The sequence below is a fragment of the Amia ocellicauda genome, chromosome 20, assembly GCF_036373705.1.
Source record: "Amia ocellicauda isolate fAmiCal2 chromosome 20, fAmiCal2.hap1, whole genome shotgun sequence".
Lineage (NCBI taxonomy): Eukaryota > Metazoa > Chordata > Actinopteri > Amiiformes > Amiidae > Amia > Amia ocellicauda.
This window is the reverse complement of record NC_089869.1, coordinates 18,513,284-18,529,815: the sequence shown is the minus strand read 5'-3', so window position 1 is coordinate 18,529,815 and position 16,532 is coordinate 18,513,284. Positions and strand designations below refer to the sequence as shown.

Here is a 16,532-nt window from a genome sequence, read left to right as displayed (position 1 = left end):
AAGGTCAAACATGGTGTATAAGACATTTATTAATATTCAAGAATCAAACAATAATAAAGAAAAACATTGGAATTATCCCAGTAGTACTCCATGATTTGCAGCACAATGAAGATATTAGTTTCCAGATTTCCAATTTACGTTCATTTCTTTGCTTAATGGTGATTTCTTACAGGTTCTTGACCGATAATTGAGTCACATTGAATTTGAGATATTTATATATCCAAAAAAAAACGAACTCTATACAAATAATATTGCATTTCTGGTACAAAAATAAGTTCTAAGTGCTTTACTCACACTTTAATACTGTTACTTGTACTTCCCGCTCTGGCTTTTCCCCTCGCTTCAGGTTACGAGAAAGTCCGTTATTGACTCCTAAATATTGATTTTGAACTAAACTGTGCGTGTTTAAAAACAGGTGTTCTGTCGAAGCAGCAATCATATAACCAGCATGTGTAGGCCGTGCATCGAGACATGAATTGGATTTAAATGGAAAATGTCCAATGGGAAAATACAGAATGATTCTTTAAGCCATGGCACTAGTAAATTGCAAATTTAATGTCAGATATGTTCTAAAATTTGTATAATTGGTTTTATAAAGGCTCTGAAAATGGTGTGAATGCATAACATTAATCCTCTTAACAGGACTTTGAGTTCCTGAGCCTGCAGGGAAAAGCTTCGTGACCAAGTTGCCATTTTAGTTTAACTCCTAAAAAGGCAACACAGAAACCTTTATCATCGAGGGCTGCTGATCGAACAGAAACCCATCAGTACACGGACAGTAAAGTTTCGCAGCTTATCGGTTTGTTCCATTTTTCTCCTTCTGGTCCACCAAAACATCAGAAAAAAGGAAATATTTTGTTTGGTAAATACTGAGTAATAAAATAACTAAACTAAAGAACTAAACAAAAAAACAGAGAGAATAAAGTCAGCTCTACATATAACAGATAGTTAACTAAAACTTGAGGTTAATGTCTTAAAGCACATGTGCTAATCTTACTAATATTATAAAGAAAGGCAGAAAAACCGCCCAATGAAATGTTTGCCTCATCCCCAGACTCTCTCTGCCTTGCTCTCTAACTGTGTATTTGTACAGGTGTAAAAATTAGGCAGTGTTAAGTAGGACGTTGTACTGCGTTTATGTTGGAATATTAATGAAGTACATTTAAATAAAGAATCACATAGGACAAAAGGGTCGTATTCAGATGGATGCTTGAGGCAGGTTCTCTATGGCGTATCATTCATTTGCAGAGGAGAAAATAATAGTTTATTTTCTGAGAAACTTTCTTTACAGGGAAACTTTTTGTTAAATGTCTGAAATGTCTGTATTTATTTTAGTCCAGCATCTACTTCAGAGAGTTCCAGTTAAAGGACATTCAGGAAACTGGAATTGGCATTTCTCATTCACATTGATAACACCTTCTTATATGATCACATATCATTTTGATGCGTTTCCTGTTACTTTTGGAATCGGCAGCCTGTATATCAATGATGCTGCTTTGAGGGAAAAAACTTAATGTGGTTTACATTATTATACTATTTTTCATCCATCACTATGCCTAACACTGGCATACAAAAGAAAAAGAAAAAACTAAGAAAACATTAAAGTAAGCGTTGTGGTTTTGTAAACATGTTGTACAAACTAACCCATTCCTGAGAAACGTCAAGTAGGACTAAAAGCATTTGAAACTATAATTAAACCATTTAATCATCACATGTATCATTCAAATAATTTGCTATGACTCCACTACAAATGTCAACTACAGCGATCACCAGAATCAAACTAACTCCATTACATCATCGCAGCTTAAACGAGGATCTGGCAGACAGGGTCAATACACGGGAGGCCGAGTCCTCAGAATACGCCGTAGCCGTCTCCACGCGTGGCCACCGCGAAGGCCGGGTACGCCTCGTAGGTCGCGTATGCTGCCAGATCTTGTCCCAGCGACACGGCCTGTTTGAGCTGGGAAGCTGCCACGGTGGCGGCGGTGTTCGCTATTGTATACCCTGCAGCAAAGCGCAAAAATAAGAGGTGAATGAAAAAACAGTTCTTAACAAGTGGGTTAGACATGAAATCCTCATGTAAAGGGTTCAGGTGTGTGGGATAGATCATGACACGTTGAGCGTCACATACCTGGGAACGAAGCAGCCGTGGAGGCCTCGGCGCCCTCTGGGTGTAGACCCAGGATCTGCAGTGCGTGCTCCGCGGCATAGACTTTGGCTTCATCCACGGAGCCACACAGCTTGGGTGGGGTGAACGGGTGCCTGCGAGCAGAAAGTGGCCCTTTAGTGTCTGGTTATTAAAGAAGGAATATTTTTTTAAAGGTAAATGTTATTTTCTCAGCCTACACGTTGGGGTACTGAGTGGCGAGCGCGGGGATGGTCACTTTGTACAAGAACAGCTGTCTCTGGTCGGGGCTGATGGCTGAGTGGAGCTGGTAAACTGGTTGTCCCCAGTTATTCTTCTGGCAGATGTCCTCCAAGATCTGCAACATTCAAACTGAATTATGAAGACGATGATGGTATTATTGTTGCTAACGTGGCACAACTGTTGATTCATTGCAATTAGTCAGCTCTGAGGTGTTCATGGCTGGAGACCATTTGCATGTGTACCTGGGGAGCATGTTTAATGCCTTGAGGTTTCAAAGTAACGGGGTTCATGGGTGTGAGCTCCATGCCGGGCAGCAGGTCGTACAGTTTGTCTTCTGTCCTCTTGTCTGCCTTAAGCTGGTATCCGGTGTAGCCGCGGCCAATACCTGCGTAAGCAAGGTAGCCCCGTCCGCCCAGCCCACGGACTCCGGCAGCCCCTACAGGTACATTCATGTAAATGTCTAGGAATGTAAGAAGGCATTAAATCAACTCAAATCACTGTAGATCAGAAGGAATGATGTCATTGTTGCCCAAAACCTGCGCTACACATGTGGACAGTATTTGGAAGGTTTTTCACCAATAATTCAGGATTTTTTTATTTTTTATTGATTAATGTAATTATTTGTTTATTTGATGGCAGCCGAAATGATGTCACACTTTGTGTATTAAGCAGGTGTGAGTAACAGATTATTAAGGATGTTGACATATATAATAAAACAGATTGGACATTCTCAAACATATCATTGAGCAATTTCTGTACTCAAGTAATGATTATATAATCAATAGATAAGAATGTCTTAATTTATATACATTTAAATCAAAGGCAGTGAAAGCAAAAGTTGAATTGACAGAATATTCATACATATAATTTAGCAATTAGCAATTTTGTTATACACTATACAAGGTGTAAGACTTTTTACAGTAGACTATTCACATTCTTCTAGTCAATGACAAGCTGCGATTAAAAAGATAGCTATAACTTACTATGACAGTAGGAGCTCTCTGGTTCATTCAAGAAACCTTTTATGTGAATCTACAAAGGTTAAATCCATTTCAGATCAAAGTGAAGAACGCCATGTTTGTGAATAAAAAGATGTTATTCTGAATTAGCTTAATTTAAAGACATCAATTAAGTGTTTCTGTGATTAAAATCAGAGAGCAAGTATAAGCAAAGGTCAATAAAATAAACAGCAGCTGAGTTTGTGACACAGCACAGACGAATGGGATACGTTACCTCTCACGGACGGGCTGCGCATGACTCCGCGAGCCCCCAGGTGGGCCTTGGCGGTGGGGAAGCGCAGCTGGCTGGGGATGGCAGCGTAAGCCTGTGGGGCGTAGAAGACTGGAGCCCCCAGGTAGGCGGCGGAGGGGTCGTACACCTGGCCCAGCGTGTAGGTGTACTCCCCCTGCAGGACTGCCCCCCGGCCCCCGGTTCCTCTGGTGTAGCGCACATAGCTGTCCTTGTCCACCGGCTTGGCCAGCGTCACTTCGATGGGGGATCCATCCACCAGCTTTCAAAAAGACACCCACAGTGACTCGAGAGCGATATTCACGACCCGTTATCCGAGCTCTGAAGCTGCTGGTGATTTTAACGATGACAAAATGATTCTGATTGATTTGAACCCAGGATAGAAAAGTAGCTCAACTAATTACAGACTGTTTGGGTGTGTTTCAGATGTAGAATTGTGCCGTGTAATTCTGGCAATGTAAGACTTAATGTGCCGGCTGCATCGATTACCTTTCCATTCAATGCGTTCATGGCATTTACTGCATCCTCTCTGTGGGTAAAGTGGACAAAAGCATAGTCTCTTATCTTCTTTACTCGCTCCACGGCCCCTGCACCTGTATTCATCAATCACAGTAATCTGAGATGATCAATCTGTTCCAGTCGGTGAAAACAGCTCAATGAAAACCACGTGCTGAGCTGCTGTGCGTTCATCATCAATCATGGCATCTCTATTCCCGATTCGCTAACGAGCTGCACCTCATAATTGCCGATGCACACTAAGAAAGTCTGAGGGGAGAGTTGGAAGCCATCAGGTGACTTCTGCAACATCTGATACTGACATTTATAACATGTAGGTGCTCTATAAGGAAAGAAGGTGTGCGTTTAAACATTAATCATGGGGCTAAAATGACTACCCACCTGGTTTGACGCTATTAAACTCCTTCTCGATGGTCTCCTCTGAGGTTGACAGCATCAAGTTCCTCACGTACAGGATTTTAACGGTGGCCATTGTGTCCTCATCCACTTCGACCTCGGGCTCGGCCCAGTCCACCGCAATGGCATGGCCCCATAGTTGGATCCTCCCTAAACACATCCCAGATCATTTATTGTTACGATTTTAACTCTCCCCCAATGATTTTTCTTGTTCATTAAAAAGTAATGTAAAAAATACATAGTATTTTCTTTCACCTAGGTGTGTTATTTCTGTATAACTATAGAGAAATATGTGTAATCATACACAAATGGCCAACAGCCTTCTGTTTGGTGTTATGTTTCTTTAAAAATGTTCTTCCAAGGGTAATATAACTCCAGTATAAAAAGGCCTTTTCGCCTCAGAGGTACGGGCCATTGAGCAGCACTTACAAGAAGGCCAGAGGTTAATTGCTCTTTACTGGTGTGAAATGTTGGGGTGGCAATGGAGTTGCTGGCTAAAATCCTTGGTTTTTGTAGCTTTTGAAGATGATGTAACCGTCTACCAACAGATGTCTGTTGGAGCTGGTCCTCTTTGATGTGTTTATACTAGAGAGAAAAGTTTGTCTTCTCATTATTGTTATAAAGTACAACATTGGAAGTGGAAACAATCAGATAGCCTTCTCTTTTATGCACAGTTGATTACAGCCTAAGTGAGCCCTAAGTGCATTAAACTGTGCCACGTACTCTAGGGATCGATATTGAACCATTAGAAAAAGGGCAGCAGGATATTGGTTTAATTTCTTTAATAAACACCGGGCAGATATAAATTGCCTTCATTTGTGTTTTAGGACCAGGAAGGAGTCTTCTTAACACTTCATTAATGCACTGTTTACATGTAAAATTTTCAGAAGTATTTGGATCCACCACTATGGTTTCTAGGGTAAAGTGACAGGGGCTCGGGATGAGAAAGGGGGTCAACACCCTGTTCCAGTCTCCTCCTGCAGTGTCCTTTTGCAGACTGCTGGGGGTCAGTCCTTAAAGCTGTTAAGTCATATGATAAAACCACTCAAACCACATCCTACCAGAGTTGCAACAGTAGTAGGATGGACCTGAGGTGTAATATTAAGCTATAGCTATAAAAACCATAAAAATGTGTTAAAAATGTCAGTTAAGCTCCCATTCCTCTGTGTGAGGAATAGCAAACCCTAACATGAAAGTCTTGACTGTCTGTAGCCGCTGGGCTCAGAGGCGTACCTGGCAGCAGCTTCCTCCTGGCCATGGCCGCGGCTCGGTGACTCTCGTACTCCACAAAAGCGAATCCCCTGTTCTTCGTCTTGTCGGCCGCGCTGGGGTACACGATCACGTCGATCACACCGTCGGTCACCTTCCTGATCTCAGTTAAGATCTCATCCCGCTTCTTGGTCTTAGGGATGCCCCCCACGAAGAGGCGGCAGTTGTCGACGCTGGCGCACACGCCCAGCAGCCTCCCGTTCCTGGCAGAGGACACAGGGATCTCTTCACCCACAGAGTCAAACAGCACCAGCCAACAGAGTACAATCCCCACCACTGTGTTTTAGTACTGGTCACAGAGAGGCAGTTGTCTTACCTGATCTCATAATTATTTAGTTGTTTCATGGCATTTTTGGCCTCTTGTTTATTGAAGAAAGTTACAAATGCATAACCACGATTATTTCCATTGAAGTCCATCATCATTCGTACCTCATAGATTTTTCCAAACTGTAAAACAAGTGTTTCGAGTGAAGCGTGACAGGATGCAACTGAATGTCTATAAAACTATATTAATCATTTTCACAGTTATCACCAAGGCAGCCATTCCCCCAGAATGCTTTGTGTCTGTGAATTACAGAGAACATGCCGGATAGAACTGCAGGGGGAGATCCTTTTAATGAACAGCATTGATTTGAAGAGACAGATCAGCTTCAAAACATGTGTATTATTATTATTTGTCTTAGAAGAGTATATTTTCTTAACATCTTTTGCCTAAATTATATTTCAGTATGGATAAAAAAATTATCAAACATTCACACAGATAAGGATACAAATACAGCAGCTCTTCATGCACTGCTAAGCATTTTTTCTCCTCTGTCGTGTTTCTTTTTCATTTCAGGGTCAGGGTGTATAAAAATACTGTTTATTGGTTTAAGTATTTTCTTTTCATCAATAAAAACAATTCAATTTTTAATACTTGTGATTAAAAACATTGACATATTAATCCTTAAAATCACTTAAAATTTTTAAAATCTTGTGATTTTTAACCAAACTAAAACAATAAACTTTAAAATAAACGTGCTCAAATCAAATAAAGAAAACGTGATAAAAGCAAAAAATTGCACACCAACAAAAGAGTCAGATACATTGAAAATAAGGGTGTATAAAAAGCTCTTACTTTTTCACAGAGTGGCACTAGTTCATCTTCAAAGAGGTCCCTTGGCAGCTTCCCCACAAATATCTCGCTCCCTCTCTCGGGCGGTGGGCCCTCCCAGCCTGGGGGTGGGCCACCATATTTCCTCTGACCATTTTCCTGCAGAACAGAGGTAAAAGGCTCATATTTTGCACGCAGATGAAGGCATCTTAATGAAAGCAAGTTCCTTAATAAAAGCATTTAACTGAAGCAGGTACCAACTCAAAGCTTGTGTGAATCACACATTACAAACTCAGTACTCAGTCATGATATCATTTCTTGTAAGAATCCACTGTCCACTGCGATTCACAGGTTGGTCAAAGTTTTTATTTGGTTTAGGCCTCCGTTTACTGTAACTTTGAGTTGCTGTGATCCATACTGTTTTCATTTTCAGATACATCAATAGAGAGAGAAAGAAATGAGAGTGCGCTTTGCCATTGTGGAGAATAAACTAGGCAAGTTATGAAGCTGATTATTTTGATTAACATGAAATCTCAAGAAAAGAGCTAATGAAATTAAAAGCAGCTGCTCAAATGTCTGCATTTTATTCCAAGAAAGACACAAAACAATAACATAAACCAGTGCCCACTAAAAATAACAGATATTGTCATGCCTGGTTTCATGCCCTTCCAGTAATGGATTTGCAGAGATGTCTCCCACTATCTCTTCAGCTTTATAAAGCACAGATCACTGTTTGGAGCAGAAAAAGAATTGCTCCATGGCTTAAACTTTTCATGTAACCCGAGTTTAGACTGTCAGCCACTGAGATGGGTTTTCAGAGGGCAGTAATAGATACTGCCAAGGGGGTAAACCGCACTGAATGCTCCAATGCTGGGTGGCGTGACCCACCGAGATGAAAAAGATAGATCTGTCAATTACTCTAGATGTGAGGCTTCCACAAGGCCAGCTCAAACTAATAGTAGTGCTAGCTCTTAACGTGCCACTGGAGTCTGAAAAAAAACGACATACGTGTCATACAGTGACCTCAATCAGACACAAAGAACAAGGAATGGTTCTCTACAATGCATCCCACAATGCTTCGCATCATGAAGCCAGGCAGAGAGAAAAGCACCTGAGTGTTTTAGAAACGACTGAGGACAGAATTCCTCACATTCTCTCCTTTGGCCACTTCAGACAAATACAAACAGTTTTTTGAGCTGAGGATCAAAAGCGCCAGAGTTATTTATGTATTTCTTAAATCATGGCGATATTGAAATACAAATCAATTCCAAGAGGTGCTCAAGAGTCTTTTCAGGTCCGTCGCTGTTATACTGTCAATCATGCCCCAGTAAACGACTGCACTAGCGTTTATCATTTAAGCCATATGAAGGATTCGATGTTTTATTAGTTAACGTGCGACAGAATGCCAGTTTCATACATATGTTGAATAATTAATAATAAATCATGTTTCTATTCTGAGACATTCATGATCTGTAAATCACTAAGCTGCATTGTGTATGTTTTGTTTGGGTTTAATAATAGCTATGCATGAATATATGGGAACACACTCCAGGCCTCGGTGATAAAGCTTATGACCTGACAGGGTTAGAATGTTATCAGAATCTTAAAAGGGAAATACTTATCTCAGCCATATTGTTTCATTTTTATTTATTTGTATTCTATTTTTTGAACAAAGCCCTCTCTCCGTTTAGGTCAGAAGATTTGTAGTAAATTCTGGAAGGTAAAGCCAATATGTATGACTTTACAGATTAAGAATAATCAGGTCATACAATATAAAATCAATGTTGTCAAGGGAGGTTTGACTACCAGAGCTCTGGTAGTTCATAATTGCTTCCTCTTCCAGGCTTTCCAAAACAAGGTTATCCACTAGATGGCAGCATGTACCAATTTTATTCATCTTTACTGTACTATTTACTTTACATAATCTTTTGCTGTTACTGCTTTATTTATTGCGTTTGTGAATACAGCCTTGAAAATAAAGCTTCATATTAGTTCATTTATTTATTATAACGTTGTATTGTTATATTTGACATTTTAGAAGAAACATAATTGAACAGGTGTGGTGATTAATATTTCCACTCAATAACACTGGCCACACTCCATTTCCCAAACAACACCATGCTCCAAATAAGCTACAGACATCACCACTGCTCAATATTTGAAGTCACACGGCAGTTACTTTGTGTTGTACTTTTTGTTTGTGTTTTGCACTTCAGGGCCACCATAGTATTTGAACTCCCAGCTTCACAACACTGACCAGCAGGGCAGTGACGTCTGGTGCCACCATTGCAGACTCCTACCTGAAGCAACTGATATCCTGTACGCTGGACAAGTGAGCGCAGGCCAGCTTCCTTCTGACTGCCCGTCAGTCCATCCCCGGATTTATGATTGGTTTCCATTGTGAGTGATTATCGGCAATAAATCAGCTTAATTAGGGGTGCTCACTGAAATTAAAATCAAAGATTAAAACAGACACATGAATGACAATGGAAAGGGATTGCTATTTGTTTAGATTTCTGAAATGAAAGTCAGGCATTAAGTTGAGGGGGAGGTCTGTGCTTATTTTCCACTTAGTTTTGAAGGATACATTGCTAGATGCAGGGAGTAGTGGCTGCCGATCTCCTACCCTCTCTCACATTATCTTAAAAAGCATTATCACAATCCCTTGCCAGCATTTCAGTCCACATGACTAGACATCCACTTTCAAGATAACATGGGCTAAAATTAAGACTCATTTTTTAAACCAGTCTGTTGCTTTCTCACGGCAATAAACCCAGACGTAGACACCTGCCAGAAACAGAGCTCACTCTGTACTCTTTAGCTAAATATTTGGGCAAAATTTAGGACTGTGACAAACTCTGCAGTGACCTTGTTAAACCCAGTTTCGGGATGTGGAGCAGTATCTGAAATTGATGTGGCATTTCGGCCTCAGTTGGATTCATGTGTTTTTAATTTAATTTCCCTAAGTTATTTTTAAGCATAAGACCACATCTATTATGTATTACATATCACAATATTTCATTACCATGACTGATGTTTTATAAAAAAAAAAAAAACATATAACCTTTTTCTTATCAGTTTGACCTAAACAAATTTTAATTGGATGGCCTCTAATATATAAGACTTCAAACACAATAAGACTGGAAACCCTAAGGAAAACTATTTACAGCTCTACAAAATGTTTTGCTGTTATTGCTTTATTCCTAGGCTAAATAAATAAAGTCAGTTTCTTGAGGCGAGCTCTGCACACAATGAGAAAAAATCTATTTGCATATGAGCAGAACAACTTTCATTTCAAGTCAAGTACTGGTAGTTACAGTTTAGCATATCAAAGCCTCATAGTGCCATCTCAATCAATGCAACACATTATAATGTTATAGACTTTAAAAGACCAACGAGGCGATGATTAATTCATTGAGATACTGAATAACCAATTCCAAATCATTAAAAGATAAGATCCTTATTAAAATATCTGTCATCCTCTGCTTAGCCAGTTTGGATCAAAGTGAGATATTGCTCATTACCTAGTAACGGTCCATCAAACTGTAATGAATGCGGAAGGGCACGCTTGATGAGATTGTCATCAATATCTTCAGACATCCAATTGTCAAAATCTTTGGGATTAACGCTGAGGACAATAAAACAAATGCAGTCTGACGTCAGGCATTCTGATGTCCAGATGTCAGGACAAGCATTGACGTGCTCTACTAGTCTTGTACATGCTGTCCATATCTTCAGCCATCGTTTTTATGCGCTGTGCACTTTGACACTGTGCTAAATGGCTCATCCTGCTGGAAATGTAATGATGGAGTCTAGCAAGAATCCCGATTATTGCTGTCGATGAGCTCCCGAGTCTCGCATTGCTGGTCATTTCATTTTTGTTCCCACACAGACAGAAAGATTGAAGTCTGAGATTTAAGCAGTGGTGTTTTCTGGGTAGGAAAATAATCTATATTTTGAGTTTTATGTGCCATTTACAACATCCTCCTGAGTATGGATACTGCAAGATGATTTAACAGCCTTTTGCCCGACACTGTACTCGCTCTAACAAAGCAAACATTAGTACAGATATTAAAGGTAACATTATTCATTTTTATAGCTGCAACCTAAATCTACAACTTGTATGCAATTGCTTTTGGTCTTCTAATATCAAGTATGATAGAATTAAAGCTGTAAATTGTTTTAAGATCAGGTATTCTGTCCCTGGCAAAAGTGCACTAGTTGCTCAGACTATCTTTGTTGTTGTGTCTGGATAGATTATACATACATACCTTATTCCTAATTTAGTTTTAGTTTCATAGATGGATTTACTCCTATAATTACAGATACCAGTGTGCCCGCACAGCTATACTTGAGAATATGAAACGTGTTGGCATATGTAAAGAAATCGAATGAAGTGCGTATGAATAAAATGTCTAGACGTCCTGATAAAGAGGCCTTTTTCACAAGAACCTCTTTCGTTCTGCTCCCAGCAGACTTGTCATAATGCTTTGTATTACCATGCTTTGTCTGAGATGCTGCACTTCAAAAACAAAACTACATTTTCTCCTATTTAAGGCAGTTGGAAACACAGTGTCATTTACACACACACGCACACGCACAAGAAAAACACACTGATGAGCTCCATTAGCCAACGGTGGTCCTCTTTGAGAAAGCTTGGTTACCGTTTGCATAAGCAAGTTAACTGCAGAGCCGCTTATCTGCCATAGATCAATACCTGCTTTTTGAGGTTTGTTGACCTAAGCTGAATACATATGGTACCGAAGGCCATTGTGTAAACCTGTTTTTGCGTATTTGTGAATCTGCTCCAGGGACGGCTGAACTACAACCCATATAATGGGGAATGTGAACCGAAATCAAAAAGATCTTCTGAATATGATGTTTCATACGTTGCGTTTCTGTATCACAGCTGCATTGTGCTCAACGGTCCACCACAAACAAACTCTAATGCCCAATATTATTTGTAAGAAAGCAAAAATGGGTTTTATTTATGACTCTATGGACAAGCATCAGTCCTTCCCTTATTTTGTTAAAAGCTACTGATATAGTGCTTACCTGATTCATGTTTCAAAGCTTTTGTGTCACGAAATAAAGCACTTTATTTCATTTAATAAATGTAATAAATAATTGTATTTCATTGTTCAGAGAAACCTCCAAATTATACAATTTCACTGTATTTAAAGGTCTTACGGCTAACTTTTAACAACTTATAAAAAAAAACATTACTTAGTTTTCTAGTTCCCTGTTTGTTTTAAAACCCCACACTGCATTTGGACATTTTTGCACGGTGGAGCACAGTTTTAATCAATTGAAACAATATGCATGGTGAGCACTGAAAGACACCAGTCTGAGATCTCTATTTACATGCCCGTTTCTGCACAAACAAACACACAACAAGGCCTGGGCCAAAGTGTTGTTTGCATATAAGGAACATTTTATTTATATGCATTATAATTTATTTTGCTAATGTCTTGCAGGCTCTAACAGGTTTCCACATTATACAAGATTTCCTCCCTGAAACACTGGCAGTGCAAAAAATGATTAATGTTTAACATTAGTTTCAAGGTAGCTGAAAAAAACTAAATGTTTGTGAACAAGCCAAGCTTTGGAAACCATATTTTTAGTTTTGTCTTTGATTTGAATTAATACAGAAGGGCCTCACTACATGCAACATGAAATTATACCAGGAAGAACTGATTAGCATTTCATGTAGAAGTGTGGTATTGTTGTTTTGACATTAATCAAAACTAAAGTAGCTCTAAGCAAGCGAGCAAAAATACAAATGTTACTAATTAATAATGCTTATTTTATAATGCTGGTCTCATGCACATATGTTGCTGAAATGCATTTAACATACATTTCTACAAGTAATTCTATTATAAATGAACCTTTGACTATCACTAAAGGATGTTACAATGTAAAAACTACACTGACAGTAAAAGGCTTACTTGTCTGAATTCAAAACCCAAGATTACTTTCCAGAGATATTTATCCACAATTATATTTCGAAAAACATGAATAATGTATCAATACATTGGTATGACTGCAACATTTTATAGCTCAAACAAAAAACAATTGTAGATCAGTGTCCAGTCTTCCACTAAGACAAAATCATAAACCAAGCATTTAGGTCCAGCGGTGCCAGAGATATTTTCTCTGAACATAGTTTTTTCACAATCCCATGTTTCACTTCACTGATCAATTGAGCCCCATGGAAAACTCCAGTCCCATCTCATTTAAACCTCACTGTGAAAGGTACACTTCATTCAAGCCATGTTCAGTTTCTACCAGGGGGGACATATAGAGAAGAATACAATGCCAGAGAAAAGAAACAGAAAAGTAATTTACCTGAGCAATTTCAGAGATCACCACCCGGAAGAGTCAAACCTTGATTATAGTGAATGTTGCGACGTGTCACTCTGGTGATTCCGTAATCACATCATATCAAACTCCAAAGGTTCACTGTCCTGGAGTTGGTTTACAATCCCAGCAGGTTAAACGTTAACCAGCTCTATCTCTCTCTTCTCTGCAGCCATTTGACCATAAACAAGACCACTGTATTTTAGCTAAAACAAAGAAAACTGAATTCACATCAAGACATTAACAATATGTGTATATATTTGTGTATGTGTTTTATATATATTTGTATTATTAATATACTTGTATTGTCCAATTATTCCAATTTTCACCTTATAATCTAGAAGTAGAATGTATTTTTTGTGCTACTTCATTTGCTTTTTTTAAATGCATGCAACACAAAAATAGACCCTCGTCCTCTTATTTGATCTTTGACAGACAAAATGGAAACTTAATTAATCACTTTTCATAATTTAGCATATTTGGAGGAAACCTATGCATTCACAAAGTATTAAATCTATCTTGTCTCTCTCTCTGTTTATATATTTGATCAATGCATACCACCAGTACTCACATGACTCCGAAACCTGGTCAATAGCACAAAAAAAGTGACAGAAATTGCGAATGACACAAAGAAGCATAGAAAGATGTCTAACAAGAAGGGGTAGAAAAAGAAACGAAAGATCCCAAGAACAAACAAAAATGTGTGACATGATTGAAAGAGTGAAAAGGTTAAAATGGCAAGGGGGCGGACACACCGCAAGAAAAACTGATCAAAGATGCACAAAGGAAGCAAGCGAATGGATCCCAAAAGATGAAAAGAAGACCACGTAAAAGATGGGAAGATTAAATCATAAACTTCACAGGCAGGGAAAAGGAAAGCAGTTGATCGAGGCAAAAGCCAGGCCTTCATCCAGCAGTGGATTGATACCATCTGATGATGATTATATATATAGAACAACCACTTTCTTACTCAATTTAATCCCAGTTAAATAAATAATCTTGGCTTCACTTAAACAATGACTAAATAAAAGAAGACTGTTGTTTTTGTTTGATTTGAAATCAATATTTATTTTCAATGGGGACAAAGTGTAAGCTTACTGTATGTGACATTCAAAACAATGATTTACAGACGTCTCGCTGTATGCAGGCCAGGATCTGTGTCCTATTGAGCCCGACCTCCGCGCACGCTCCAATATTTGCTGACTCACATGTGTTTATTTGAGTTAGATATCGCAAACAATACAGAGTTTCTGTTCTTGATGTCAGCATGCCTCTTACTGGCAAGATTGTGACAAAGGCAAAACTTGCTAACCAGATGCCCAGCCTTTCCCATTGTGAGTGGGATTTCGTTTTTTTACCAGTTAGCTATTTGCGGAAGTACAGAATATTTAATCTTTTAAAGTCACCTAATTTTCCTGTTCAAATCACTGTGGTCTAATATTACTCTTATGTCACTAATATCATACAAAATGGTGATAGAAAGTATTTCAGTAATGGAAGGTTAATCATTGTAAAGAGAGTGAAGACTAGTACTACCTCTATGAGTGATAATGATAATAATAATAATAATAATAATAATAATCTGTATGTTATTTTTACTATATCTGAATATCTGATTAGGGTATGGACATTTTATGGATTCAGTATAAAGCCCAGATCACAGTACCCTTTGTTAATTACTGCAGTTTTAGTTTATTCACGGTGGTATTTAGTGCCCTCCAGTGTTTTAAAAAAGGAATGGCTACTCATATTTCTGAAGCAAAGCCCAAGTCCGTGCGCAGAAACACTGATGCACTTATCCCTTATTCCATGCATCAGATTGGAAAGGTGTCTTGTTTTAAATAAATACCACTGCAGAGATAAAGTAATTTCTCCACAGCACTTCAGCGAGTCCCTGTCTCACAGAGCGCACTCTTTCAGCTGACCTCTTCTGGCTGCTTTGCACACCCAGCGGAAAATACAGAACAGACACATCTGGTACCTCGACAGCTCTGAGAAAAACAAAACCCATTAGAGCTGTCGTTGCTCATATGACTGAAAATGATTTCCTTGCTAATTGAGAAAAAGGTAAATCGCCTATTCAATAACAAACTAATCCTTGTCACTGGAAAATTAAATCAGAAGTAGTCTGAATGGTCTAATTGTATAATGCCTAGGTATGAGAATATAATTATGATTTATTAGATAAGAAATCCCTACAGGCTGTTTTTTATTTTAAGCGCTATGTTGTTTACTCCATCTTGAAGTGACTCTTCTTTCTGATTTGCAGACCGTTTATAGACCAGTGATGAAAGCTATGAGGGACAATGGGCTTGTCTGAAATCAGGTCGCATTCCTGGAGTCGCTGTGATGTCCCGCTGTCTCTGTTCTACATGGAAGCCTGCTCTTATACCATCAGCTCTGACTGGGCTGGTGGCCAAACCAAATAAAGCTGCATTATATCATGCTTTTTGCTGGATTGATTGATCGATTGATTGATTGGGTTACTGATTGATATTGTCCACTGAGGGAGGCAGAGAAACTGACACAATCATTCCTTTTGGGCCATCAGATAGATTAGGAGCAGATCCCTGATATGAAAGGCTCAGTAGTGAACTGACCTCCTTTGATGCTGACAGTGAAATTGCATGTGCAGGCTGAAGGCTGTGTTTTATTGTTGTTTCAAAAGCAGAACTTTCATTTTTATATAAATGAATCGATAGTCAAGTTTGCCTTCTTTGATTTCATTTGGTATGGTTTTGTACGTGAAATCTTCAAATATTCTCAGATTCACAGAAACTGTAAGGCACATCAAATCTATGACTATCCCTGTCTCATTTAATGGCACGTGCTGCTGGCACAACCCGTCATGAGTACAGAAGCATGTCGATGAGCCACTCGACCACATTGATTACCTCACTCCCTCCCCTCACTCTGAGCTGCCCATCTGCTTCACATTATCGCAGGCCGCTGCTTCCATGAAGGGACAGTTTCAAAGTCAGGCTGCGGCATTTGAATCAGTACTTGAGTGGCAGGTAATATCAAGAGTGAGAGGAGTTGCTCATTGTGTCGCTGTGTCGTTGTGCACCCGCGAAATGCTTTTTTTCAGTCCTTTCTTCTTTAATTAAGATATGAACTATTTCAGAATGATATTGTGATGTGATGCGGAGCAACTGAAGATTTGGAAAGTGTGGGAATGCAATTTATTGTCACTAGAGATGTCTGTGACAGATTCATTCCTTTCCAATGCTGATTAATTCAATAATCATGCCAACAGTGATGAAGCGTACAACACTTCACCTG

The 16,532-nt window shown here is 39.0% G+C and overlaps 1 protein-coding gene across 5 annotated transcripts; it reads right to left on the bottom strand.

The window, feature by feature from the left end:
• Window positions 1-11: 11 nt before the first annotated feature.
• a1cf (apobec1 complementation factor) lies at window positions 12-13,862 on the bottom strand. 5 transcript variants are annotated; one of them, XM_066692890.1, is made up of 13 exons: window positions 13,239-13,454; window positions 10,415-10,518; window positions 9,191-9,334; window positions 6,915-7,049; window positions 6,114-6,244; window positions 5,762-6,000; window positions 4,514-4,678; window positions 4,106-4,209; window positions 3,602-3,878; window positions 2,611-2,828; window positions 2,347-2,483; window positions 2,132-2,262; window positions 12-2,004 (listed from the first exon to the last, which is right to left on the bottom strand). In XM_066692890.1, the coding sequence occupies exons 3-13, from the start codon at window positions 9,287-9,289 to the stop codon at window positions 1,853-1,855; spliced, it is 1,788 nt and encodes a 595-aa protein (XP_066548987.1). In that variant the 5' UTR covers window positions 9,290-9,334; window positions 10,415-10,518; window positions 13,239-13,454; the 3' UTR covers window positions 12-1,852. The 5 variants fall into 5 exon arrangements, with proteins under 5 accessions (XP_066548987.1, XP_066548986.1, XP_066548988.1 ...); XM_066692889.1 differs by lacking the exon at window positions 10,415-10,518 and having other exon boundaries at window positions 13,239-13,442; XM_066692891.1 differs by lacking the exon at window positions 10,415-10,518 and having other exon boundaries at window positions 2,611-2,804; window positions 13,239-13,432.
• Between the last annotated feature and the right edge of the window lie 2,670 nt (window positions 13,863-16,532).